The sequence below is a fragment of the Podarcis liolepis genome, assembly GCF_965112155.1.
Source record: "Podarcis liolepis genome assembly, chromosome: 6".
Lineage (NCBI taxonomy): Eukaryota > Metazoa > Chordata > Lepidosauria > Squamata > Lacertidae > Podarcis > Podarcis liolepis.
This window is the reverse complement of record NC_139559.1, coordinates 36236448-36262661: the sequence shown is the minus strand read 5'-3', so window position 1 is coordinate 36262661 and position 26214 is coordinate 36236448. Positions and strand designations below refer to the sequence as shown.

The 26214-nt window shown below is 45.7% G+C and overlaps 1 protein-coding gene across 3 annotated transcripts; it reads right to left on the bottom strand.

The window, feature by feature from the left end:
• Positions 1-360: 360 nt before the first annotated feature.
• Positions 361-25861, bottom strand: PPM1J (protein phosphatase, Mg2+/Mn2+ dependent 1J). 3 transcript variants are annotated; one of them, XR_014527483.1, is made up of 11 exons: positions 25341-25861; positions 17597-17723; positions 16728-17051; positions 13879-13991; positions 9674-9758; positions 6058-6176; positions 5305-5368; positions 4487-4594; positions 2814-2965; positions 502-2032; positions 361-471 (listed from the first exon to the last, which is right to left on the bottom strand). XR_014527483.1 is itself a non-coding variant. In XM_083508996.1 (10 exons), the coding sequence occupies exons 1-10, from the start codon at positions 25664-25666 to the stop codon at positions 1885-1887; spliced, it is 1566 nt and encodes a 521-aa protein (XP_083365122.1). In that variant the 5' UTR covers positions 25667-25861; the 3' UTR covers positions 361-1884. The 3 variants fall into 3 exon arrangements, 1 of the variants encoding a protein (XP_083365122.1); XR_014527484.1 differs by having other exon boundaries at positions 361-1475; positions 1556-2032; XM_083508996.1 differs by having other exon boundaries at positions 361-2032.
• Between the last annotated feature and the right edge of the window lie 353 nt (positions 25862-26214).

Here is a 26214-nt window from a genome sequence, read left to right as displayed (position 1 = left end):
AGGATATGTCAGCTGGATAGCTCAGTTGGTTATAGTGTGGTGCTGATAGCACCAAGGTTGCAGGTTCAGTCCTGGTAAGAGACAGCTGCATGTTCCTGCACTGCTGAGGGTTGAATTAGATGATCCTCATGGTCGCTTCCAACCCTATGATTCTTTAGCATACAGTGTGGATCTGGATACAACTTTCTTCTTTTTCTTCTTGAATTAAAAACCCTCCCCTCCCCTCTGGTTCCCAAGAGAAGTGTTCACTTGACTCATCTCTCACTGGTGACAAGGTACACATCACAATCACCAGAAAGTGACAGCACGACAATCAGGCAATACCAAAATGCTTTCCAGCAAGAAAGAACCTTAGCCAGCTTTTACTTAACGATGGCAACTTAATAGTTGCAGTTTTTCAGTTGGTTCTTTAATCTTTTCTCAGGTACTAATGCCACACTCTACAAAGAGATCCAACCTTCCAGGATCTGCCTTTACATAATAGAAACTGTATAACAGCACATTTACTCAGAAGTCCTGCTGAGTTCCAAAGGGCTTACTTCTAAGTAATTGTGGATAGGGCTGCAGCCCAACAGAATGATCCTGCACATGTCTACTCAGAAATAAGTCCCACTGTATATTGTCTGCGCTTAAGAGGTGGCAGGTATTTTCGTGAAGCCTGAAATTATTTTCTTCTTAAAACTCAGTTAACTCACAGCTAGATAGAGTACAAGGGCAAATTTAAGGTACAAGTTCCCCTGGCCAGGGATGGTCTTGCTTTTGCACAGCACAGCTAGTGGAAAATGACAGTTTCATGAAAAAAAATGAATCCATTTCTTCCCCATCACAAATTTTGAAGGCTTCTTATTCATTGAACAAAGAACTCAATGCTTCAGGCTTCAGAGGTAGAGTAAGTCTGGGATGGGGTACCTCCCTATGCTGCAATAGATTTCTGTATCTTGATATTTAAGGGTCAGTTGTTTAAACCAACTAGAGATGTCTTATCACAGTCATTTTTTTCCTGTCTGTTCTTCTAAGTGCACCCCCCTCTGGTGAAAGTGAGGCACAGCTGATTTTCCCCAGGGACATTTTCTACAGCAGGAATATTTTCACACCTTTCCTTCATTGCCATTTGGAGATGCATTCATGAAGAAGCAACCAACTTGGCCGAGTTACAGCAATATCCATAATTAGTGTAAGAAACCCCTATGGATGCATCCCCCTGTACTACGCAACAAGTGGTTTGGAGTGAAAGCTTCAGGGGCCGCCTTATGGCAAGCCAGGGGAATGGTAACAAACCAATCAGCCGTACTTCCTTGGTGCTCCCTTTAGCAAGAAGGGAAGGGAAGGGATGTTTTGGCAATTAGGCATAACTGTCGTGACAGTGAGGTGTCCTAGGCATCTGACAAAGCAAAATTCAGCTGCCCCTTTGCAACCACGGGACAGATGGAATAAGAACACACAAAATGGCTAAACGCTGCAGGGAGACTCCAGTGCTGCTACCCAATTTAGAGGACATTTCCATGTGATCAAAAGCCCAAATTTAATGCAGCCCTTGGAATGCAAGATTTCCTACAGGTCTCCAGGGCCGATGGGTGTAAATCCTGAGAGGAACGGCTCTGCCTTGACCTTCTTGCTGTTAACAGAAGTGTGGACCAGGGCTACATCTTTGTGTCCCTAGCTGGAACCCAGCAAGCTGAGACAGAGTGGGACAAGGACCCAAGGTGCTGTCGTACATTCCCCCACCCCCAATCCTTTTCGTAAGACTCCATCATTATGAATGTTCCAGGTGTAGGGAGAATCTACAGCCTCCAGTTCTGCTGCAAGATGGTGGTTCTTTCCCTCAGCTTTTCTTCTTCTTGTAAAGTCTAGAATCATGACCCCTGTGTCCCTGGGACCTGAGGTTCAGGTGTAGTTTCCTGGACCACCAAGGGGAATAACAAAGACAGAGATATCATCTCCAGAGCCCAGCTTGTCATTGGCCAGCCTCCAGCCACGTTCCTTCAGAACCCCTCTGGACCTCACCACCAACTCCTGGGCCACCATTGTGTACCTGGGAAACAGAACCAGCCCATCAGAATGCACACCCACAATGCAAGAGATGCGGTAGAGTACAGTTATTTCAAAAAATAATAATTGTACTTCTTTTAAGTGTGAATGGTGTTCACAATAATGATCTCATCCCACTTCATTCCCTGTGCAACTAATTAGGAAATTGTAGGCCAGTCATTCATTCACTCTCACTCACCTTTCAGATTTGGCCTGGTAGTGGGTGGGGATACAAGGATTGGGCCCATTGGGCAGAAAAGGTTCCCCACCCATGTTTATAAACAGTAAAGTGCAAATGGTTGGTTGATTATATTCAAATGTATGTAATGAAGTTCCATCTTAAAAAAAAAGAGCAAATTTTGGGAAGATGAAATTTTGAGCAAAAGAGTGGGCAGGAACCTCTAGCATAAAAATGGGATTTTGAATGGAAAAGCAGCTGCCAGTTTAAAAGGTTAAGAAACCCCTCCTTCTCCCCACATCTACTACTCAAAATTGCAACCTCTTAAAGCTGCTTTTAATTTCCAAGAAATTGGTGCTTCATTACACAGACACACATGAACAACAAACATGTAATTTGCCCCTAAAATCTAACACCACCAGGGGACTTGAAGGTAAGAAAAACAAAAAGCATTCATGTCCCAGAATAGAAAAAAGGCAAGAGAATAAACCAACCCCAGACTGAGAGCAAACAATGGACCTCGGAATTTTAGGAAATAAAGTCTCTGCTCAACCACTCTGGTGTAAGTATTCCTTGGCACACAGGTGCAAAACCTTGCCCCACTCACCTGCAAGGGTCATTGGGCTCATAGCCCATTAGGACATCAAATACCACATTGGCAACCTCTCGGTCATTGGTGACATCCCAGAGGCCATCTGTGCCCAGCACCAGCACATCGTCAGGGCAGTGCTCATACTGTGTGAGGTCATAAACGCGAACCTGCAGAAAAACGTAAGGGATGCAGCCTCACTGCTCTGGTGGCGAGGCTCTGCAAATGCTTTTCCTCAAGGAGAAGCACCTTCTGAGTCCTGTCACTCCCCAGAGGTGAGGAAAAATTCTGCGCTTAAGACACCTCATTCATAAGCGTGCACAGGAATCTTGGAACAGCAGCACCCAGTAGAATTATCCTGGACACTGAGGTCCAGCTCTGAGGGTCTTCTGCTGGTTCCCTCATTGTGAGAAGTGAAGTTACAGGGAATCAAGCTAAGGGCCTTCTCGGTAGTGGTGCCCGCCCGGTGGAACACCCTCCCATCAGATATCAAGGAAATAACTATCTGGCTTTTAGAAGACATCTTAAGGCAGCCCTGTATAGCGAGGTTTTAAATGTTTGATGTTTTATTATGTTTGATGTTTTTATTTGTTGAAAGCCACCCAGAGTTGCCGGGGCAGCCCAGTCAGATGGGCAGCATATAAATAAATTGTTGTTGTCTTGAAGCCTAGCTCTTGTCTTCTGCAGCTACACCAATCTTACCCACTGCTTCAAACCTTTCTATAATGCGCTCTCTCTCTCTCTCTCTCTCTCTCTCTCTCTCTCTCACACACACACACACACACATGCAAAAGCCCCAGAATTTTTCTGCCTCAGAATCTGATCCCTTGTGCAGTGGCATAGCGTGGGGGGTACAAGGGGGGCCGGCCACACCGGGCGCAACATCTGGGGGGGGCGCGCTTGCTGCCTCCGGAGTCGCCGAAGAGCCTCGGGCACAGGCTGTAGCAGAGCCGCATGTCTCGCGGAACCGATGAGCTGTGCGCGCGTCCGGGCTGAAGGCGTCCGGCAGGCAGCAGCTCTCAGCGCTCGCCGCGGTCCCCGCGCATCAGGGCCGCGGAGGACGCGCCAGGCAGCCCCTCCTCACAGCCCCGCCTCCGCCGCTGCTGCTGCAGCTGCTGGGCCATGTTGCATTTTCCTCGCCTCTCTGCCCCCCTCCTCCTCCGGGCAAACGGCGTCGTTTGGGCGCCAGCGCCAGCGGCAACTCGCCTCAGATCACCTGACGCGGCAGGTTAGGGGTTAGGGGGGGCGCAAATTACTTGCCTTGCCCCGGGTGCTGACAACTCACGCTACGCCGCTGCCCTTGTGAGCCCTCCCTCCAGTGTCTTAAAAGGACTACTGTATAGATTTGTTGATGGTGGTGGACAAGACCTCAGTCCAAACACTCAAGCCTGAATTAGAAGCACCACCTGTGTGGATGTGTGTGTGTTGTACAGGCTGGACACATGAATGGAGTGTGTGTGTGTGTCTGCTGGAGGTGTGTGTGACAATCCTGCAAATCAGAATGGCGTGTGACAGAAAGAAGCACCTTGCCTGCAGCCAAACTTGGTTTGGAGAGCTAAGGGTGACCAAAAAGCTCCAGGAACATCCCCCCAACAACTTTGAGTTTTGGAATATTTGATGAAAAATAAAAATATGCTGTTACTGAGCAGCTGTAATTTCAGGAAGTAGAATCTTAGCTCTGATGAACTCACCTCTGGGGTGCAGGACAGGAAAGGTTTGATGTGGATGTTGGAGCTGTACACCTTGAGATCATGATCACCCAAACCCCGCGTCACCCCAATAGTTGCCATCATTCGAGCCTAGGAGGAAAGTAAGGGGGTAGTCTCTTAATAGGATAGCAACATAATGAGCATCTGTGCAACTCGGATAGGCTCCTAGCACTCTGGCTTGCCTTGCATGCAGAAGGTCCCAGGTTCATAAGTATGGAAAGAAGGATCAGAGGCAGTCAGCCATAAAGTAGGATATAGATCTCAATTAAAAGAGATGACTCAATTTTTGAGCATGCCACATGCCTCCTCCCATATCAGCCTGGCTATGCATTAAGATCTACAGATGAAGCCTTTTTCCCTGGGTGCCATCAATTGATGAACTATACATTTTTGTTTCCTTGTTTTAAATTGATTTTATGGGCTTTGTTCGCTTTCTAGTTTTATTATGTGTTGTCATCCTGTTTTTAGTGTTGTATGAAGTGTTTTTATGCTTTCTCTTATTTTATAGGGCACTGAATTATATTGTATTGCTGTGTATCCACCCTAGAATCCATCAGGATTGGTTTAAATTTTTTAAACATAACATACATTGTGTCCTATGGAGTGGGGGAACAAGCAGGTAGGTATCATGCAAAAAATGCTCAGTGCAGACTTACCAATGAGCCGTCTCTGTCAAAGCCAAAGTGTGCTTCTGACACCAATATCGCATACCTCAATCTATATTATTAGGTCTACAAACAAATCCTCATGCCCTTGTTTAATGAAAATTCTCTCCACTTCTCCAATGATTAGTGCCTCACCTTTTTACCCTCTCCGTAAACAAGTGGAAACTTCAGGTCATCTTCTTCTATCCTTTTATATGCCCTGGTTAGAAAAAGAAATCACACAAAATGTGTTGCAGTGCAGATAAAAGTTAGAATAGGAAGTTGCCCTAGTAAGACCGCTGGTCCATCAAGCTCAGTACTGTTGCTATTGTGTGGCAACAGCTCTCCAGGTTTTCGGACAACAGACTGTCTCAGCCCTACCAGGCGATGTTGGGGATTGACTCTGGGACCTTTTGCATGCAAAGCATATGCTCTACCACTGAGCTCTGGCTGCTCTGAAAAGCACATATGAATATCCTCATCCCAGTGCCAAGCAAGCAACAAACTCAGTTCAGAACCATTTCACTTAGGTAATTTCCCTGAGTGTACAGGAATGGATTTGCACAAACACCCACAAAATATATGCTTTTCTCCCACTGTTATCTTTGACCAAGCAGGATTACTTAAGTCATACAAAAATCTGCAAAAACTCTTTAGCAGAAACAATAGCCATATGAGTGTGTACATCATACTCCTCTATAATACCAAAATAAACTCCCTTTTTTAAAAAAGCCTTCATCGTCAGTAACACGACAAAAAGAAAAAAGGGAGAGGTAGAGACTTTTCTAGTCTAGCTGAGTAGGGCAGTGATGATGTAACTAGCTGTCACTACAACACAGAGTTCCTTTGTCTTGCATTTCTGATTGATTCTGGCAATCAGTGTAATCTAGATCAGATGAAAAGAGTTACCAGCCATTCATGTTTTGGTCCCTGTACAGCATCCTTTTCCCCACTTCCTTATGCTGGATTCTTCGAGGGAACTCAAGGTGAGTGAACTCATTCCCCAGCAGCTCAGGTCTCAAAAAGCCCTGGGAGAGGAAAGGAAGAGCAAGTTTAGTGATGAACACTGCCTGGATCTTCTCCACCCAAACAACAGAAATCTGTAAGTCCCACATCCCAAAGAACCCTCATGGGGGCGCACTGAGCATTCACAAACTCTTCTATGATTTGTTACACATGCTTTCCCTCAGATATATGTTTGTATGTTTGTATCTCTTACACTTATAAAGAAGGTAATTTGGGGAACATTTGAAAGTGCAGATCCTGCCGCCGCCCCTCCCCAATACACACCTATCCATCCTCACTCTCACATACAGATGGAGCATCTAGGACAGGCATAGGCAAACTCGGCCCTCCAGATGTTTTGGGACTACAACTCCCATCATCCCTAGCGAACAGGACCAGTGGTCAGGAATGATGGCTTGTTGAGATGAAAAAGTTATTGGTAGGCATCTAAAACAGTATTGTGAGGGTCAATAGGCAAGGAGTTCAAAGGTGTAGGTGCTGCCACGTTGAAAGATCAGCCACAATTTTAAGCAGCTTAATTTTTTGCCCTAGAAATTGGCAATAGTGACAGTTTTACTGCTTGAGCAAATACCAGCTCCGAGGGACAGGCAACCTAGATCAGGACCATGGGTTAAATCCCCACTCTGCCCAACATATCATATCTGAATCCCCACTCCTGCAGCTATTATACAATAAAGAAAAAAACACAAGGCCCAGTCTTGATTGCTATCTCATCTTGTTTGGAGCCAAAACTTTATTTTCAGTACTACAGTTGACTCTTGAGGGCACATTTGCATCTTCTGCTCATGGCAGAATTAACAATGATCTCCCCCAAGCCACAAATGTTTTGAAAAACCTTATAAAGTCACATTTGGTTAATAAAAAGCCACTCAGCAGAGAGCAACTAGACCTTTGTGACTTGCAAAGGATTTGGTTGAAGTGGTTTTATCAAGCAGCTACCTAATTGCTAGATGAAGCATGAATTAACAAGACTGAGTCTTGTGCAGAAAAAGCTTCCAGGCACAAAAAACATCCAAAAGTGAAAACAGAAGCTGAAATTATTTAAGAGATATTTAAGGGAGACTAATGCACCACTCTCAGTGAGTGCGCAAGCACCAAAGTTTAGCTGAACAGGCAATAATTTTCCATTACCCTAGACAATCTATCCTATTTCTGTGCAAACGGGGGGAAACCTGATAGACTAGATCCTATACAGACTGAATCCTATGCTATGTCTGGAGATGTCAGAATCCCATTTTGATACCAGGTTAGATGCTCCTGCTACAGCAATTCATTCTCTTCCACACATACACTCAGAGAAAATTAAAGGTGGCTTTGAGATCATTGCCTTTTCATCCTGCAAAGGAAAAGGGCTTTCTTTGTCCTCCTGGCACTGCTGCCCTAATCAGGGTTTAATTTTCAGAGCTGGCACTGTGATTTCCATGACTTGCCAACGTCTTTAAAAAGAGGCCATTACTCAACAAGCAAACCCTCAGCCAAAGAGCCAACAACAAAAGCTCAGAAGGCAGTATCTACATTCAGCATACCTGGTAACCCTCGCAAGAATGGGGCCCAGGACTCAAACGGGCAGCAAATTATGCAGTGAATCCCCCTTTACTCACCCCCTTGTGTATTTTGAGTGTAACTAATCCAGAGAAAATAGGAAATGGGCAGAACAAATTCTATTTTTTATGGTACAAAAGCAAAACTACAGAAGATTATATACATCAGGTTTCCCTCTTGCAATGATTTAAGTGGGGCATTTCAGATCACACTGGCCCAGTGTAAAGGATCGTTGCTCTGGCACTACTTACACAAAAGGGCTTAAGCTATAAAAGGACTTTGGCTCAAAGCAAACGGCTCAAGCCCACGGGGGAAGTGTAAGCTTGGTTTTCTGAGTGCTCAGTTTCTTTATCGCAGCCAGTGAAGAGGATCCATTACTCGGTGCAATTTCCTCCCTTCCAAGACATGGAAGCTGTTTGGATATAGAACAGCAGATAAGATTCCACCTGGTGTCTTGCCAAGGAGGTCCACTCTGAGCCAGGAAGCATTGCCAGCAGCACCTCTGCTTGCTTGCTTGCATTTTGGACACTCTCACTGTGCTTCCCAGGGATTCTTTCCCCTCCTCTGCCTCAGGGCAGAACTCATGCAATATGCAAATAATTTTAACAAAACCCTGGCAGCTCCTTCCTCTTCTAGGGAAAAGAGCTCTGTGTGTGTGTGTGGGGGGGGTGAACCTTACCTTGCAAGCCTGACTCTAGAATCAGGGGGTCAGCAGGGGGAGCAAAGTGAAAGGGTGGAAGTGAGCAGGGCCTGTATGTACCGTATTTTTCGCTCCATAAGACGCACCTGACCATAAGACACACCCAGTTTTTAGAGGGGGAATGCAAGAAAGAAAATATTCTTTAAAGGGAGCGCTGAGCAGAGCCTGCTCAGAGCTCCCTTTCATAAGCCGTGTGGAGCATGTGTGCGGCGCTTGCAGGCTTTTCTCCCTCCTCGGGGAAAAGCCCCCAAGAGCCACACACATGCTGTGTACGACTCTTTAAAGGGAGCGCGGCTCTTGGGGGCTTTTGCAGGAGGTGGGGGAAGGGACAGAGGGGCTAAGCCAGAAGCTAGAACAGCAAGAGGGAGCACTGCGCAGTGATCCCTCTCGCTGTTCTGGCTTCTGTGATAGCCGCTCAGGCTGCATTCGTTCCATAAGATGCACACAAATTTCCCCTTACTTTTTAGGAGGGAAAAGGTGCGTCTTATAGAGCGAAAAATACGGTACTTTTTATTGTGCAGTGCTCAAGAGCATTTTGGAAGCAGAAAGGCAGGAGCCCAGCACCACCAGAGCCTCTGGACCAAACTAGGGATGACGTTAGTTAAATAAATGCAATTCACACACACATTAGTAAAACAGCAGCCACAGGGAAGCCTGAGCAGCATCATGACCACATGCAGTGAGCAGGAAGAGTTTAACCCTCACTACCACCACCTGCCTGCGATGGTCCCAAGAGGAACTGCCCCTCAAAGCTGCTATGTGCTCTGGAGGGAAAGTCTCCATTGCTTCCCTCCTGATGCAAAGAGCAGTTTGTGGTGCATTTTCTTTAGCACCGTGGCAGTGGATGGAGAACACACATGTTATGTGGATGGACGGAATTAACACCACATCTAGTTGGGTCCTCTCTTTATTGTACCTTCACTAAGAGAGCCTGGAAATATGGAAGGAAGAGACTGAATGTTTATCAGCTACAATATCTGCCACCTCCAAAGGTTTATTGCCAGATCAGTTAAAAACATCAATCCTGTTCATGCAGGTTGCTTTTCATTTTTAGCACTATTTTTAATGTCCTTGATCTCCAAGCACCGGAGTTCTGAATATTCAGCACAAGGCAGGGTAATTAATACCCGCCTCCCATCAATAACTGCAGTACAGCTTCCATTCTCACGTTTATTCCTGGATGGGTTTGGGTGATAGTGCTAAGTGTTGGGCAGTGGGTTCAAATAAATCAGATGGGAAAAAAAAGTTAATTCTTACTAAAAACTGCAGCCTTTGCCTCTCTGTCTCTGGAGTAAACTCCCTGGACATTGGAATGATTTCCCCATTACGGATGATAATGGCCCTGCAATGAAACATGGAATGAGGACATTAGAGAGCATGTGAGAGAAAGAGACAGTATAGGAAGGGAAAGCAGAAAGGACATCCGCAGGCAAAGGGAAGCAGCAGTGTTAGCTAAGGTCCACTTTGCGTATGCTTATTTTCTATACAGAAAGGTGATTACTGTGCAGGTGGTTAGGGGAGAAGAATAAGCATGAAGTGTGGCACGAGAAAATGGTCTAGGCAGTTGATAAATGCAATGCATTGTCACACATTAAGTAACCTAAAGAGGCTCCCTCTCCTACAGATTCCTCTTCCCAAAATGCCATCTTATGAGGCACTTGCAATTGCATCATGGAGCTCAGAGACCTATCAGTCAAAGTCTCCCTGATAGCCGCCTGTCAACTGCGCTACCACAATTGGAGGAAGAGAGAATCCTCTAGCTCGCTGCACCCCTTTCAATCTAAAGAGGCAGAATTCATTCCTGCTGTGTTCTAAGGATTACTGTAGCTCCTTATTTTGTAAGGAAGGTTAATTCTAGAGGCCTTGTCTTACACAAGGCCATTCCGTGAGGTCCATGGAGAAGAGACCTGAACACAAGTGTCACATTTCAGCCCAGTACCAGTAATTCTCTATCTGTACGGGAAGTTGCAGGCATAGGTAATTGGGATTTGTCTCTCACTTCAAAAAAACCTCTCTGTAAAATGGATTAGAGCCTTCCCGAACCTGATGCCTTCCAGATATTTTGGAGTACAACTCCGATCAGCAGGCTCTGCAGAGCTTGTCTGTAGTCCGGGGTGGAAGTCCCCGGTTGACTGGAAGGCCTGGGATGTTCTTGGCATGATAGCCTAAGTCCAGCAGGTTCCCGGCGGGGCATCCTGGCCAATTTAGCCCTCCAAGGCCCACTGCCCCTGTGGATCCTGCTGCCCAAGGTGGTTGCCTCACCTTGTCTCATGGGTGGGCCGGCCCTGAACAGTGGGACATTGGACAACACAAACACATGATGAAAGGAAGCAGAGCATTAGGAAAAATCAATCTAGAAAACAGAGCAGAAAGAATGGAGGGTGATCATGAGTAGAGAAGCATGGCCAACATAATGGGTAACCATCAACAAAACCATAAGATACAAAGTGGTCAATACATAAATTTGAATACGCACAATTCTCACTCCAGCCAACACTATTGATTGCTAAAATACTGAGACTGAGCAAGAGAAGTGCTGATCTTTTCAAACAAAAAAGGTTTTATGAACAAAAGAAGACACAAAATTCAACTGAACTGCAATGGTAGGCAACAACTGTGCTTAACTCCCAAAGCCTCCAGGTTTGCTGGAAGTAGCAGTTCTAATTTTGTCTAAGTCTTGCATCAGGATCCTGGTTCTGTTGCACTAAAGAATGGACTATGACATATTTAAATAATTATTCTGGTTTGATGAAAAACTTGCATTTGTCTGCAACAGTGATAGAGAGGATGTGCCAAAGACACATTACCAACAAATTTGCCCTTCCTATCTTTTTACCCATTCATTGTTTCCTACTTGGTTTTTTTTCCAATATGCACAGAGCAGAGAGTAGCATCTATGTTTTTCATGCAAAACCACAAAGAAGACTGACAGAGAAATCAGAATGAGGAACAGAACAAGCAGAAGACTCAGTGGGGAAAACAAAACCAATACTTGCCAACTCAACAACAACAACAACAACAACAACAACAACAACAACAACAACCTGCAATCATTTCCCCTTGTTTGGGAGCCCTTGCTCTAATTGGCATCCTTGTTTCACTTTCATTCATCTATATTCCAAAGGTTCTTAAGGCAACAAAAAGACATTTGATGAGAAAAAAGTCAAAGATGACACACCAAGAAAGTAATGGTATTCCACGTTTAGAAATGAATCACTAACAGCAATTGTAACCATGGACACTGTATCAACTATGGATTAACTGGAGACATCTACACTGCTCTATAGTCTAAAAGTGGCCTAGCAACTATTCCTTAGCCTACTTTATGTATTATCTACTGCTGTCGCTGCCCCAATGTTGTATGGTATCTTTTCCATGCCCCTGAAAGGGAAAATGTGTGCACATTGGCCTCCATGAAATTGGGGGTGCTACACAATTGTGGTTCCAGATCATGTGGAAGCCTATGCAGATGGAACTCTATGCACATAGGCTCCTCCTCTTCAGACATTCCCACCAGTGCCTAGATGTTGGGGCTGGTTCTGGGAATACTCACAGTGTTGGGAGTAGGGCCACAAATGCAGCCTCACTGCCTATTCTACTCATGGAGCCCTTTTCCTGTGAATGATGGGGACTATTCTCCCTAAACTACAGTTCAGTAAGGAAGAAGAGCTAAGAATCTCTATTGGAGAATCATCACCTTCTCCAAACTGCATTCTCAGGATTATATTAAACTGGTATACTGCCAATGAAAGTTTGTAACGTAGATATACCCAGACAACTCCACACTTGGATTACAATACAATATCTCGCTGATTACACTCCCACACACAAACACCATGCATCCAAGCTGGTTATGACTTTGAGAATGGCTTCCTTGCAGTTTATAGGTACCATCAGCAAACCTCCTGATTTCCTGTTCTCTAACCTAATTTCCTACCAAAGTGACCACAGATTGACAAAAACAGTTTCAAAACACACCCACATTCATCAGGATGGAATCTACATAACAGAATGGTTGTTGCACACTAAAGCCTATTCCTCATACTGATTAGGATTGAAAGGAGACTATAAAAAGACTCAGAAAATGCAAACAAAAGGTACAGCATGGCCTTAAAGGGGGCGGGGAGGGGTGACTCCTCTAATATTGTCTTTCCCTCTTCGCATGCTAAAATCAATAAGACCTGAGATACAAGGGTGTCAGCAACCCAAAGGTGAAAGAAGGGCATTTTGAGCAGGATTTCAACAATCCTGGGGGGGGGGGGGTTGGCCAAAAAATATCAGATACTAGTTTTTTGTTTTAAATCTATGAAAAGCATCTGCCAGATGCTGGTACTCTCAAAATATTTTCATTTATTTTCAACGTTTACTAAAGAGTTTGGGTTAAAAATAAAGAAAACAGTTACTCATTGAAATATAGCTGTTTTCATATTTGGCATTAATACTAGATGAATGTCCTGATTATCAAAGAGAGATTTATTTTAAAATTGCTGCTGCAAGGCCAAGGTAAAGAGACAAGCAGTAAAAACATTTTTTTGGAACGCATCAACAAACATTGATTTTTCCATGCCTAAGACATAGCACCCCTTCCCCCCTTCCCCTTGTACAGTAAAGCCTGCATCTGGGGGGAGGAAAATGGGGAAACACTTGTTAGCCCTATACCCAATGCTATTATACCTGCTGAAAACACAGACAGAGCACAAGCAGGGCTGGCAGTCCCAATTTTGTTCCCCCACTTCCATTATGTACAGAAAGGATGAACAGCCTTTTCCACACTGCGGCTTCATTGACTCATGGTCCATCCTTCAAGGCCAACTTGTGAAAATGGGTGTGCTCAAAGTGTAAAAGTTGGTGTGGCCAATCTTTTTTTTTTTTAATGATATGGGCTGGTCCAAATCGGACCTTTGGCCTCACAGTACCAGCAGCTGGGTACTAATGGGAGCAACCAGGCAATATATGATTTTTTAAAAGCTAAGTTTTTGAAAAACAAAATTATCTTTTTTAAAAAAATGCAGGTGCTTGGTGGGGGTTGTACAAACACCTTTTGGCATCAAAGTGTAACTCGGTAACTCAGATAATGACTACGTAAAGGCCAGGGTATATTATTCCTTTCCTAGTGTCACCATATGTATACCTCCCTGGTGGTTTACTGCCTCCACCATAGGGCATAGGCGAGCACATGGAGGGGCGCATATTTCTAGATAGACTTTGGTGGGTAAGTGGCTTTCTCTCTAACACTCCTGAAAGACATATTTCTTCTGGGCTCTCATATGACCTTTCCAAGCTCACTTGCTTACATGAGGGCATTCCATTCCATGACCAACAGGCAACTATGGCTGGGAAAGACTTCGGTTCATTTCCACCAGGGAGTCAAGGAATCTTATCCTGCTCCTGGTGACATGGCTTGGGCTGCCACGACCCAGCAAGCAGCAGAGTAGCCTTTCCCGCCCTCGTCTCTCTCCTACCTACTGTCACCTGCATTGGCCACGTAGAACTTCCCCAGGAGATAAACCGCAGCCAGGGCGCAGCAGCCTCCTGATGCGTGCCGAGCCACCCGTTCCTGCTCGATCTGAATGTCCTGGGGAGAAAGAAGAAGAGACTCACTTGTGGAAGGCAGCTCTCTGAAGAGAGGTGCAGCACAACAAGACAGCAAGCACACACATGCATCAAGGTGGTCAGGGATGGGGAAACCTTTGGCTCTCCAGACGTTGTCGGACTCCAAAATCCCACTGGCCTTGGCCATTGGCCCATGGCAGCTCATGCTGATGTGGTCCAACAACAAAACCCAAGCACAGGTCCTCCATCCCTGTAGGACTATCTTTTACAGCAATCACCCAAGCTGCATCAATGGTTTAACATCAAAGCTCTGGTAGCTCCCAGTGCCCTGCCAATACAAGCTGCTCCTTACAAGATTTTTTGCAATTGGGTCCGAATGTTACACAAGGCGTGAATGCATGCAATGGTAGGAAGCCCAATGATCTGTTTTAAGATGTGGAAAAGCCATGTGGGGGAAGCAGCAATCAGGAGCAGAGAGTGATTCATTCTTTACCCACTCACCACTTTGTCGCTCTCACAAATAGCTTCCCACATAGGTACCTGCACTTCCAACAATGTTTCTTGGGAAGCGCATATAGCTCAGTCAAGAACAAAATAGACATGTATTGCTTCTGTTCTAAAGGGTGTGTATAAACTGAAGCATTTCCCTTTAAAAAATGCAGACATTTTTCCAATCCCCACTTACCTAGGTAGGAATGGGGAAGCATTTGCAGATAAATACATACCTGACATGATAATACTGATGTTTCTGTACTCTGGTGTATGGATCTACTCACTTGAGGTTATCTTTTAAACTTACTAAGTCTCTGAAATTGGCTTCACAGCATTTGGTTTCCTCTTGGTTCAAGGAGAACAGCAGAACCCTCAGACTCATTCCTTATTTTACTAATGGAACCACATCAACTCCTAATCTGCTTTTAAAGTCAATCAATGCCTATTTTTCCTAATCTGTTTTAGACCTTTAGTCCTTCCCTTCCTCTTCCAATTTAGACCAAGCTAGGAGGATTTTAATTGCATGCAAATAATTAACATGCATTATTTTTTTTAAAAAAAGCTGCCACAGAAAGGAAAAGGAATGAGATTGGGACTGCAATACATTAAGAGGGAGGGTTAAACCTGTCCTCCTCCTCCTTCTCGATGAACCCAACAAAAATCTGTAGAAACTTCCCTTCCCTTTGCTCCCAAGGTTACTGGCAGTTAGGAATCTGGCAGAACATATTTGCTTTTCAGCAATAGTGCATCCATCCTCACCTGAAGTAGCTCCCTTATCTGAGTTTGCATGGCTTTAATATGCAATCTTGCAAAGGACTGTGTGCTGTTCCAGTGATGTAATTTGTTTATGTGTGGTGGCTTCTCATCATAAGATGACAATATCATGGTGTGTGAGCATTGTTGAGGAAGTTTCTGCCCACACATCAATCCCAGAATGCATTTCTCCAAGATAGGATCAGGGAAAACACACACACACACACACACACAATATCAGTTCAGTAGGGCTATTCACTTCCTCGTTATTAGAATCAAAGAACTGCAGCAATGTAAGGGACCACAAGAGTCATCTAGTCTAATCTCCTGCAATGCAGGAATCCTTTTACCCTACACGGGGCTTGAACCCACAACCCTAAGATTAGGAGTCTGATACTCTACCAACTGAGCTATCCTGCAGGTATTGTTTACAATGACTATTAAAAGGAACAATAGTGTTTACATGATTAATTATTACAGCAAGGTAGAAAGGAATGTCATGGAGAGACTTGTAAATATTTTAAAGGCATTTGGGGAAGGGCTGTAGCTCATTGATAGAACGCCTGTTTTTCATGCTGAAGGTCCTATGTTCAATTCCTGGCATCTCTAGGTAGGACTCGGAATGTACCACGTCTGAAACCCTGGAAAGCTGCTACCAGACAGTGTAGACATCACTGATGGACAAATTATCTCTATAGTGCAGATTTACATGCTTATATTGCTAACTTATTTTAAAAGTGGAGGTGAAGCAGTAGCAACAGCACATTTACTCTGTGCACTGAAGGTCTGGGGATCGCTATTCGACTTCTCAGGACCCACACCTACACCCAGTTTGTCATGTGGGAAGCCATAAAAAATTATATGCTTGTAGTGTATGCAGCTTCTGACTATGTTACTTCCTGTGCTGCAGCAATGGAGCCTGGGGGCCTGAACTTCGCAAGGCTGAGCTGCAGAGGAACAGCCAAGCAGAGCAGACTCATGATCTGAAAGCTGGGTAAGCAAATACCCTGTCAGACCAAAATAGTCATGGGTTGCCCTGTCAGCATCTTGGCTGCAAAAGGAAGTGAATCCACATTCTGGAGGGAGGACAGCCAGGCAGGAACGGAACACATCCCAGATCCTAGGACTGTCTCCAGCTTGCACTTTATGCCATGTCTGTCACTGTGCGGGCTCATCGAAAATGGGGCTTTTTAAAACAAGAACAACAACAACAACAATTAATTTAGGTTTCTTTCATTTGTGACCTCAAATGATTCCAGCTGGGTATTAGAGCTATACTTTTCTAATTTAAATCTGAGATTTAGGAAAATTCGGGAGTGAATAATTCACCCAAGGTCACTTGGTCAGTCTCAAGGTCAAACAAAATTCTTTACCTGGGATCTCCCATGTGCAAACTCAGTTTTCTATCTATTGCACTCCACTTCTGGCCAGTAAAATCTTTTAAAATGTTTTTATAGCATTGAATCAGACCTTCTTCTCCAGCATACTCCCCGTTTTTTCCTAGCATACTCACCATCCGCTTGAATGCATTCTCAATAGCTCCCACCACCAAACTCTCATGGGAAACGGCCTTTTCCATATGGAAGCGTGGCAGGGCATTGTTTGGGACCTCAGCATCTTCCTCAGCCAGAGGAACCCTGTTTGGTTCTCCTAGAACTGTCCTGGGACCATCTTCCAGGCAGATTGGAGGAAGGGATGAGTCTTGCAAGATGTCCACCAAGTCTCGGAGTTGGTCACGGATTTGGAAGTGAAGCAGCTTGGATGCCATGACTGCAGCTCCACTTCCAGCATGCCCATCAAACAAGCCCCAGTAGTAAAAAGTCAGGCCTTTGGTGCCCTGCAGGGAACGAGGTACAAATCAAATCAAATATAAGAGAGAATTGCCCCGAAGAGCCGAAGGAAACAAAACACATGTTAAAAGCCAAAAGAGACGAGGCAGTAACACTACATGATTCCATGAACTTTAATTGTTGAAGCAACATTCAGCTCCTTCTGCACCACTGGTTAACTTAAATCACAGTGTGCAAATTTAGAGGCTTAAAGGACATCCTCTTCCCAGACTTCTGATCTACTGCAATGCAACTGGAGGATGAGAAACGGAGGGAAGGATCTGTGCGTAAAAGGCTATGGAGTAAAAAAGCTTGAAGAGCACGTATGGCAAATTCATGTGCCACTCATTCCTTTTACAGCAACATTGACAATAAATACTCCAGGGGAGAATGGAACAAATCTCAAGGGAACTTCTGCAGTTCCAAACATCTTGTGTCAATACATCAGCTGTGAGTGGAATCACTTTCTCCTCTCCTCAAACCAGGATAGAGAAGGTAGACCTAGGACTGAGAGCCAACATTTAGAAGGAACTCCAGCCATTGTGTTGCTCACCCCTTCTAGATCTCCAGAGGTTTCCTTGGGGGCTGGGTTATTCCTCACAGCCCGTCTCTTTTCCACATACACTGCCTCACAGCATGCTTGATCCTCGTTGTGTTGGCTCTTGCCAGCATTTATCACCCTGGGCAGAAAGAAAGATGCAAACAGACAGTGTTTGATTAGATTAGTGAACTTCCTTTTCCCATGCGTCAAGGCGCTCTCAAAGCAAATATAAAAAAATGTAGCATAAGCACTGATAACTGGGAAACACTGGCCTGCGAGCGCTCCAACTGGAGAACAGCCTTTACCAAAGGTGCCATGGACTTTGAAGAAGCACAAACTCAGTGTGAAAAGGAGAAACGAGCTAAGAGGAATGCACATTTGGCAAGCCCACTCTGGCCCAGAAACCGGTGTCCCCACTGTGGAAGGATGTGTGGATCCAGAACTGGTCTCTACAGTCACTTATGGACTCACTGTTAAGACTGTGTTCATGGAAGACAATCTTACTCAGCTACAAGTAGTCACCGAAGAAGAAGAAGAAGAAGAAGAAGAAGAAGAAGAAGAAGAGCTTTTTTACAAAGCTGAAGACGTAGTGTCATGTCAATTCTTCCAGGAAAGTGGAAGACAATCTGAAAGAGGGCATATTTGGTAGTCACAGTTTCAAACATTACACAATATGCTGTCTGCTGACTGGGCAATCCTCCTTGCCTAAGACCTGGCCCTGGCATTGTGTGGTGTGTACACTTATCCCACTTCGCTGGTTTCTTTAGTGCTTGTTGAACTGGTGGCCTGTGGCCATCAACAGGTCCACTAAGCCATTTCTAGTGACCCATGCACCAGCACTGCCACTAAAAATGTTGGTAGCAGCATCAGTGGCAGCATGTCCTTGGAGGAAAGAAAAACAGCTCAGAGTCTAGTGACGGCTCAGGATCGCAATACCTGAAAGATCGCCTCCCCCCATATATACTGTCCTGGACTTTGCGTTCATCATCTGAGGCCCTTCTTTGTGTGCCTCCTCCACATGAAGTCTGGAGAATGGGCCTTTTCTGCAGTGGCTCCCTGTTTCTGGAATGCTCTCCCCAGAGAGGTTCGTCTGGTGCCTCCATTATATATATTTTAGGTGCCAGGTGAGAACATTCCTCTTTGATCAGGCCTTTGGCTGATTAAAATTCTACAGCCATTTAAGTGTGTTGGGGGGTGGGTGGGTATTATTGTTTTGTTGCTTCTGTTTCAACTACTTATTTGTGCTTTTATCTTGTATTTTTATCTTGTGAACCTTCCTGAGCTCTTTTGATGAAGGCTTGTATATAAAATAAAATAATAGTGAGGGAAACCATTTGGGCAGAACCTGTTGGTAGTAGTTTTCTTTCCTCCTCCATGGGGAAAGTAGGCAGCCAAGAGCTCTGATCTGGGGCTGATGTTTCCTGAGTGCTCTTTATTACTGCAGGCACTCTGGAAACCTTGGGTCAGTTCAGAGCACTTGGTTGTTCACTCCCTCTGTGAAAGAGAAGAGATAGCCACCAATGGCAACAACCATCCTCATCCCTCACCTTTCCCATCGGTTGTTAAGCAGTATGTCTCAGTTTTTCCTTGTGCTGGCTACAGAAATGAGAGCAATACTAACGTCAGTTGCAGAAACACAACAACCCACCTTTGTGGGAGGAAGTTGTAGAAATGTGAAACAGGAAACGTTCCCTGGACAAGAGCAGGCAGAAATTCTGTTTGCAGAGCAAAAATGGGTTGACATTTGAGGAGTGTGGTTGAACAGAGTCTGAGAGCTTTAAAACTCTCAAACTTCCTCTCACGTACACTTTCCCAGAGCCAAGAGGTTAGCAAAACCCTCCACGTGCCTCTGAAGCAACAATGTCTTTTTAAATACATAAAAGAACTGGAAGTACAAACAAACTGGAGGAGTGTCATCATTTTAAATTGCAAATACCCAACCACACACAGAAACCAAAATAAATAATTAAGAAAATCATGTATTTAATACATTTATATCCTGCCACCAAACTAATATACATGGTGTCCCACATAGTTCAGTCCCCCGTTTTAGCAAAGATGAGAGCTCTGCCTGTGTTTCATGTTTCTTCAGACCATAGCCTGTCTGTTTAAATATATTTTAAGACAATGCCTCCTTCTCCTGAAGCTTTTCTGAAAAGGCAGGAAGCAGAAAGAAGAGTTGGAAGATATATAGTACCTCAGAAAATGAGAAGGAAGCGGAGCACACAGAATCTGCTCCAGGTATCACCATTCAGATCCTGGTGGTGTGTTCTTTGCCTGCAGGCTAAATCCAGCTCAGTTGTCATATATCTGCTTGTCCATGACATACAACTAGCGGGGTTGTCAACTTTTCAACTGGCCTGCGGATCTGCTGTAATCATCAGGCAAAAATAGTTCTTTTCAATTATGTAAGGGGGAGAGTGGGCCTATCCTGGCTGGCTTTGCCCCTACCATCATGCCTCTACACATTGGGAAATCATCTACCAGTGAGGTGATTAGGTTGCCAGCCCACGGAGATACTGCATGAATTTGGATAAAGGTAAAGGTAAAGGTACCCCTGCCCGTACGGGCCAGTCGTGTCTGACTCTAGGGTTGTGCGCCCATCTCACTTAAGAGGCCGGGAGCCAGCGCTGTCCGAAGACACTTCCAGGTCACGTGGCCAGTGTGACGAAGCTGCTCTGGCAAGCCAGCGCAGCGCACGGAAATGCTGTTTACCTTCCCGCCAGTAAGCGGTCCCTATTTATCTACTTGCACCCGAGGGTGCTTTCGAACTGCTAGGTTGGCAGGCGCTGGGACCGAGCAACGGGAGCGCACCCCGCCGCGGGGATTCGAACCGCCGACCTTTTGATCGGCAAGTCCTAGGCACTGAGGCTTTTACCCACAGCGCCATCCGCGTCCATGAATTTGGATAGCTTCCCCCAATGAGAGCAGGGGGCAGGAACACAATGGCAGGAGCAGGGCCAGCTGGTACAGGCCCCACTGCAAGACAGCGAACTCCAGAAGATGGAAATAGATCACTTCAAAGCTGTGAAAAGCTTTTCCTGAGGGTTCCCTGCTGTTTGCCACTGTCAAGGGCAGGGATGGGCAAATACGTCAAATCTTGCAAAACTGTTTCTCCTAATATGATGCATATTTGTATGTTATTTTTCACTAACATATGCATTTCTATGCACACGTTGCACTAGCATATATATTTTTGTACACGTTACTTGGCTGACAAACTTGCATAGCAAAATTTGGAGAAGTGCGAATTTCAAAAGAGGGCTGTTTCAGTTCATGTCTGGTTTTGGGAAAGTGGGAATTAAGCAAGTCCTCCAATTGCGAACTGAAACAAAATTCTCCCTGATCCCAGGGCAAGAAAAACTGCTGCAGAAGCTGCTTGAAATTTGGCAGTGCTGTGATTTGGTACATATCATGTGATTCAATTTACTGTTATCCCATAAAGACTACAGCTGCAATCCTGACCTCACTTATCTGTAAGTAGCTCCCACTGCATTCAATGGGACATACTTCTGAGTAGCCATAGTTAAGACTGCAGCTTACATGGCACACCTAGATTCCTTCTCAGACATAATGTCACCCAAATGTGTTGAGTTTTATCTCAGCCTTCACAGATTTGTGGGCAGCTTCAGACATTACAAAGAAATGTGCATCTACAAATGATAAAGCATAACTGCAGCAAACATGTCATTATATGGGTAAGATTCTTAAGAAAACGGGAATCAAACCCAGATTTGTATTTCTTACAATTTGTTGCCTATGAAGTGGTCCTTTGGTACGTTTCTACCCTTAAAAGAACCTTAACTTTCTACATTCTCCAGCAATGTATGATGGAAGTATGTAAAACAAACATGCATTAGTGGATTATGGTGGCTCATTTTGAGCAGGGCCATGGCACCATTGAACAGTTATGTGCAGAGAGAGGCACTAATCCCAGATGGCAGGTGCTGTGGGCAGCAATGGCAGCCTTCCCACACCCAGCTATTCCTCCAGGACACTCTGGCTATTCCTCACTGTTCAACATTAGACCTAAATGTTCCCCAGGCCTATCACACACATCCTAAACAAGCCTGCTGCCCTCAGGTGCCCTGGAGGAAGTCATCCCATTGCCAGTGTTGAAGTCCAGTGAGTTTTGGGCATGGAATGGAGGGATGTGCCACCTTGCCCTCTGCCTCAAGGAGCAAATTGCCTTGAGTCAGTCCTGGTTATTTGTTTACTTCTTATTTATTTTATTTCTGAATCGCTTCTCATGAGGCATCTCAAAGTGATGCACAACAGTTATAGTGGTACCTCAGGTTACATACACTTCAGGTTACAGATGCTTCAGGTTACAGACTCCACTAACCCAGAAATAGTACCTCGGGTTAAGAACTTTGCTTCAGGATGAGAACAGAAATCGTGCTCCGGCAGCGTGGCAGCAGCAGCAGGCCCCATTAGCTAAAGTGGTACCTCAGGTTAAGAACAGTTTCAGGTTAAGAACAGCCCTCCAGAACGAATTAAGTTCTTAACCTGAAACTGATCTTAACCTGAGGTACCACTTTAGCTAATGGGGCCTCCTGCTGCCGCCGCGCTACCGGAGCATGATTTCTACATTTATATATTACTTTCACCTAGGAAGTTCCAAATCCTGCAAACGGTAACGTCCAGCCAGTTTCCACACAGCTACAAATATATGTTTCCATTTACAACCAAATACCCCTGTTTTAAACACTTTTACTTTGAAGCAGATTTCAATCCAGCCTTCAAGTTAAGTGCACTTACGCCTCAGGCTGAGATCCTATGTATGCTTAGTTGAGAATAAGCCCTACTGAATTCAGCAGCATTTATCTCAGTAAATGTTCACTGCATAAACACAACCTGCAACTTTGAGAGTAACCAGTAATTTTAATGGAGCTTCTCCAGAGGAAACAGATCCAAGTGTTCAATTGACAACAATGGTCAAGGTCTCTCCTTCCCTAAATAAAAAGTTCAGAAAGACAAGAAAACCAGATCAGCAAAGGGCACCTCCCCTATCTAGATAATTATTTTTAGAACCTGTATCATTATCTCAGGGCTGAGCCCTAGTAACCTTCTTATAACCAAGATGTGTTTTCCTGCCAAACAAAGGCAAGCTAAGGTCAGGGACAGAGCAGCAAGGAGTCATCCACTTTTATGAAAAGTGGAACGTTTCACTTATTGGAAACTGAAACTATAATTTTATGTAGATATGTGAAATGTACATAGGAATAAAAATAGAATAAAAGAGGGAAGGAGCAAAAGCTCTCTTTTATGTAGTTTCAGTGTTTTGTAATATAAACCCTATGAATTACCGATATATTTTTTAAAAAAGAGACCCAGCTAAAACAAGCATGAGCTCCTTTGTCTGTCCAAACTCCTATATTTCACCAGCTAGATGCCAATTTCCCCAAACACTGCATCTCGCTATACCCCATAAAACTTTAGCTACTGAATTTCTATCCACAGGAACTTGTTCAGAATAATGTGTGGTGATCTTAGTGAGAATAAAAATTAAAAATTCACCCACACAAGCCCCAGACACCAGAGGGTGTATTTTCTGTTAAAGTAGTTTGCTATTTTTGTATGTTCTGGATTCTCTCCAAAAATACATTTAGCCATATTTTCAAGCTTTTTCTTCCAACTGCAAGGACAAGAGAGCTGCTTGTGTGGGTGTGCATGAGAGCCAAAAGTGGGTTAACATTAAATGCAAGACTGCATTTAAAATGTCTGTTTTTCCTTTAACAGTAGCAAAGTGGGGATGGTAATTTGATGGGGACTGTGGAACATCGAGAGCTTTATTTTTAAACTCATGATGGCTTGACCCCAAGAGATCCTGATTTTCAGTGTTTAATCATCTTGTATATGACAAAATCTGGAATATTTCATGAATTCGAAGGTCATCTTCCCTCACGAGCTATACTAATCTTCTCTATATTGTATTTATTATGAACAAAACTGAAGAAAAAGACAGGAGCTGTCCATTTGTAATGACAAATTTTGGTGGGTGGGTGTTGTTGCAAGAAATGATCATTTACAAACTCTGAAGAAAAGAAGGTTAGGAGACTCAGTCTGATAGCATCACTGACCTCTCCCAGCAACTAATCCAACACCTGCCTGCCTTACCTTTAAAGAAGGCGGCAAGGAACTCAAGCCTTTCCTGGGACTCTCAGCTGCACCTAATGTAAATCATTCAAGAGAGACAGATTCTCCCACAGCAAGCCTATGCACAGTTCCTAGAACATAAAAATGTCACTGTGCACCAGAGCTTTCCAAACTTTTCATGTTGGTGACACACTTTTTAAACATGCATCATTTCATGACACAGTTAATCAGTTTTACTAGCAAGTCGGAGGTGAAACTAACCCCTTTCCAGCCATGGGAGGAGCGTGGGGATAATCGGTGCAACACTTACACACTGCAGCCGACACACCAATGTGTCACGACACAGTTTGGAAAGCTCTGCTGTACACAGCTGAGCTCACTTCCTCATAAGGATCAGGTTGCATGTAAACAGGTAACAGTCTCAATATGCCTTTAACAGCAGAAGCGGAAAATAGATACACAGGCAGTGTTCCACGTTTCCCCTCCTGCACATCACCCAAAAAGAAGGAACATACTGGATAAAAACTGCATAAAATTTGCATGTGTTGTTGCATATAACTAAACACAAACTTTAAAAATAATTGCTACAATTTAAGCACATCAGGGAAGATTGCGAGGAGCTAACCTGTATGCCTGCTCTGTCTACTCTCCAGGTGATGGGCAACTTAAAACACCCTCCCTTCTCCTCTGTATCTTCTTTCTCTTCTTCACTGCCCACCAAACGAAGACTGTCCTCTGCGAAACCGGACACAGAGCACCCTGCTAGGCTTGGTTAGCTTAAAGAACTACTCCCAGCCCCATAGCCCCGCCCTGCCTTCTCCATGAGCGGCCGCAGAGCATCTTCAGACCGTCCAAGGTGAGTGAAGCATCTTGGACAGCTGAGTGGCTACGCGACGGGGCTTCTCCACCTGACCGCGCACCTGCGCTCACAAGTCCTCAGAGATCGGGGCGCGCCAGACTAACTTGCAAGAGGGTGAGCGGCGCACCTGCGCGAAGACCTACGGCGCAAGGGTGGGGGATGTGGGGTGAGGTTGCTCGCGTTTGAGGAAAGGGCCATTATCAATTGATCGGCGGATTGGAAAGGCCAGAGCCCGAGTCTCATCGCGTTACCTCATCTACACGTGAATACACCCTCCCTTCTCGACACCTTCATACTAAGGGAGCTATGGCTAGAATGATTAAGAAAGGCTGGAATCTACCTCGACGTTAAAGGTTAGATTATAGGAGGAGCTCTGGTGCTAGATCCGTATTCCCCAAGGACCATCTTGATGCATGCGGGAAGCCCGCAAGCACCACGTGCGCCCCTACCGTGGTAGAAACAAACACGCGCTCACCAACAGGTATTCAATGGTAGACTGCCCCTGAAGCTGGAGGCTCGCTTTGCGAACCATACATAGAGCGTAAGTTCGCCTTGGCTCCGAAAGCCCTTATCTTTAAATCCCAAAGTTGTAAACATGCTCAGAGACACTTTACCACCCGCTACACGCCCAAGATTGGGAAGGGCAGAGAGGGAGAGACAGACATAACTACAAGATCCACAAGCACGCACCCCCCCCCCACTTAAAAATAATAATCTCTGTGTGGGTTATGCTTCCCAGCGGTCCCGCGAAGCAGCCCTCTCCCCGCCTGCCCTCCCCTCTCGCCCGCTCTCTCCTACTCGGCGTAACCGGTGCTCCAAGGCAAGCGGCGGCGGCTCTCGCGGGGGCTCTGGACGGCTCGGCCCGTGTGGTCATCCGCCCGCAGAAGCTCCTCGGGCGTGAGCTGTAGGAAAGCCGGTCTGGAGAAGCTGCTTCGGGGCGGTTCCCGGCAGGGACCGGTGCTGGCGGCGGCGCTGGAGCTGGGCCCGGGGGCAGCGGGCGGAGGAGGGGGCGGAGGCGCCGCCGAGCCGGAGGAGGCCGTGGCGGGCGGCGGGCTCGAGGGGCTTCCTCCGCCCCCCAGGCCCCCGACGAGTTGCGCCATCGCGGAGCGCACCCTGCCCAACATGCTGCAGGAGCCGCTGCCGGGCGCCGCGGGCTCGGGGAGGCGGGAGAGGGAGGCGCGCTGCCTGGCTCCGCTCCCCTCCTCCGCCTCCGCCCGCTCGGCTCGGGCTGCAGCTCCGCCGCCAAGTCAGGGAATCTCCGAGCGAGCGCCTTCCCCCTCCCCAACCAGCTTCCAGCATCCTCTCGGGGCGCCCCGGGCCTCCCTTTCGCGCGCGTCTTCAGAGCCCCGTCCTTCGGTGTCCTCCCCACCCCAGTGGCCTCTGGGGCGAAAGCGACTCCTTAGCACCTCACCTCGGAGGAGTCCCTCTTGCGCGCGCCCTTTCCCCCCACCGGGCTGCTTTGGAGAGCCTCGCCCGCCGCAGAGTGGCTGCCCCTCGTTGGCTTTTTATTGTGTGGACTGAGATTTAGTGAACCAAATGTTTGCGGGCTCTCGATGCTACAACATTCGTGCACACAGCATCGATGATCTTCAGGCAATCCACAGTTATTTTAAGGGGAAAGTGATGTCTATATGATCATATGTATACTGCAACCCCAGAGTCGTCCGTGACT

Bases quoted from the DNA above. Each gene is read 5' to 3' on its own strand.
- PPM1J (XM_083508996.1), bottom strand. From the start codon at position 25,666: ATGTTGGGCAGGGTGCGCTCCGCGATGGCGCAACTCGTCGGGGGCCTG. The intron at 6,177-9,673 runs GTAAGAATTAAC...TTCCTCTCCCAG, and splicing joins GGCAAAGGCTGCAGTTTTTA to GGCTTTTTGAGACCTGAGCT. The intron at 4,595-5,304 runs GTGAGGCACTAA...CTTTCCTCCTAG, and splicing joins TTTACGGAGAGGGTAAAAAG to GCTCGAATGATGGCAACTAT.